This window comes from Parus major, chromosome 21 (assembly GCF_001522545.3).
Source record: "Parus major isolate Abel chromosome 21, Parus_major1.1, whole genome shotgun sequence".
Lineage (NCBI taxonomy): Eukaryota > Metazoa > Chordata > Aves > Passeriformes > Paridae > Parus > Parus major.
Window position 1 is genome coordinate 1,209,514 of NC_031789.1, and position 1,033 is coordinate 1,210,546.

General features: G+C 54.7%; 1 protein-coding gene across 1 annotated transcript in view; it reads right to left on the minus strand.

Moving 5' to 3' along the window:
• EMC1 (ER membrane protein complex subunit 1) overlaps nt 1-1,033 on the minus strand; it is a 13,822-nt gene that overhangs the window by 1,666 nt on the left and 11,123 nt on the right. The window contains exons 20-21 of the mRNA XM_019008736.2: nt 691-775; nt 40-169 (exon numbers count right to left, since the gene is read on the minus strand). Coding sequence (XP_018864281.1) covers nt 40-169; nt 691-775 — 215 coding nt within the window. The remainder of the gene's footprint in view (nt 1-39; nt 170-690; nt 776-1,033) is intronic.

The following is a 1,033-nucleotide window of genomic DNA, read 5'->3' on the forward strand; positions in this document are numbered from 1 at the left end:
ACCCCAAATTCCACACTGAGGCCTCCCCCCTGCACTCACCAGGCAGGTGGACTCGAGGCCAGAGGGGGCTGTGTAAATCCCCCTCATCCTGGAGATGGTCTGGTTGTAGTTGATGAACCTCTCAGCGTGGATCTGCACGTCTGGTGAGTAGGGGATCAGGTTCTCCTCTCTGCAAGACACCACCAGAGACCTCAAACCCCACAGCAGCAGCCAGGGCACGCCACCAGTGACTCCTGATTATCAGAAGCTAAGCTAAAACAGCAAACTGGGAGCTTTTCCCGGTGCAGACTCATTATTGCTGCAGGATGAAAATCAAATGGATCAGCTGGGTCAGGCTAAGCTGCAGCTGTCTCCTTCAGGGCTTCCAAAGTTTTAAAAGCAACTCCAAAAAAATTCCAGCTCCTCTGACTGCCCCTTCCTGAGAACACAGACCCCAGGCTGGTTTAATGACACTGACAAATGTATCCCACCATCACAGACTGGGAACAGGAGCACAGAATCCTTCAGGTTTGGGAAAAGACCTCCAAAATCACCGAGTCCAGCCTTGGACCTGAAGGAACTCCCCTTCATCCTGTGCCAAGATTCCTCTGAGTCCAGCCAGGAGGAGTTGTTCCTCCTCACACAATTTGTGACACACAAAATCCAGCCCTGTCCAGAGCCCAGGAAGAGAGGTTCTCACTCCATGCCTACCTGCTCTGCTCCGTCGGGATCTCCGGGCGCCGAGGGTCCAGCAGGCCCTTGGGAAGGGACAGGATGGCCCCGGAGGGAAGCCCAACTGTGCAGTGAAGGAAAAGCATCTTCAAAATCCCAAAATCCCACAACAGCAGGGGCTGGAAGGGCCTTCTGGGGGCTCAGCCAGCCCAAACCCCTGCCCAGACAGGGTCACTCAGGAATGCATCCAGGTGGGTTTGGAATGTCACCAGATTCCAGACCTTCCCCGGGCACCTGTGCCACTCCTTCAGGAAAGTTCTTCCCCATCTTGGGGTGAAACTTTACTGCCTTTCAGTTTATGGCCATTGCTGCTCTGGGCACC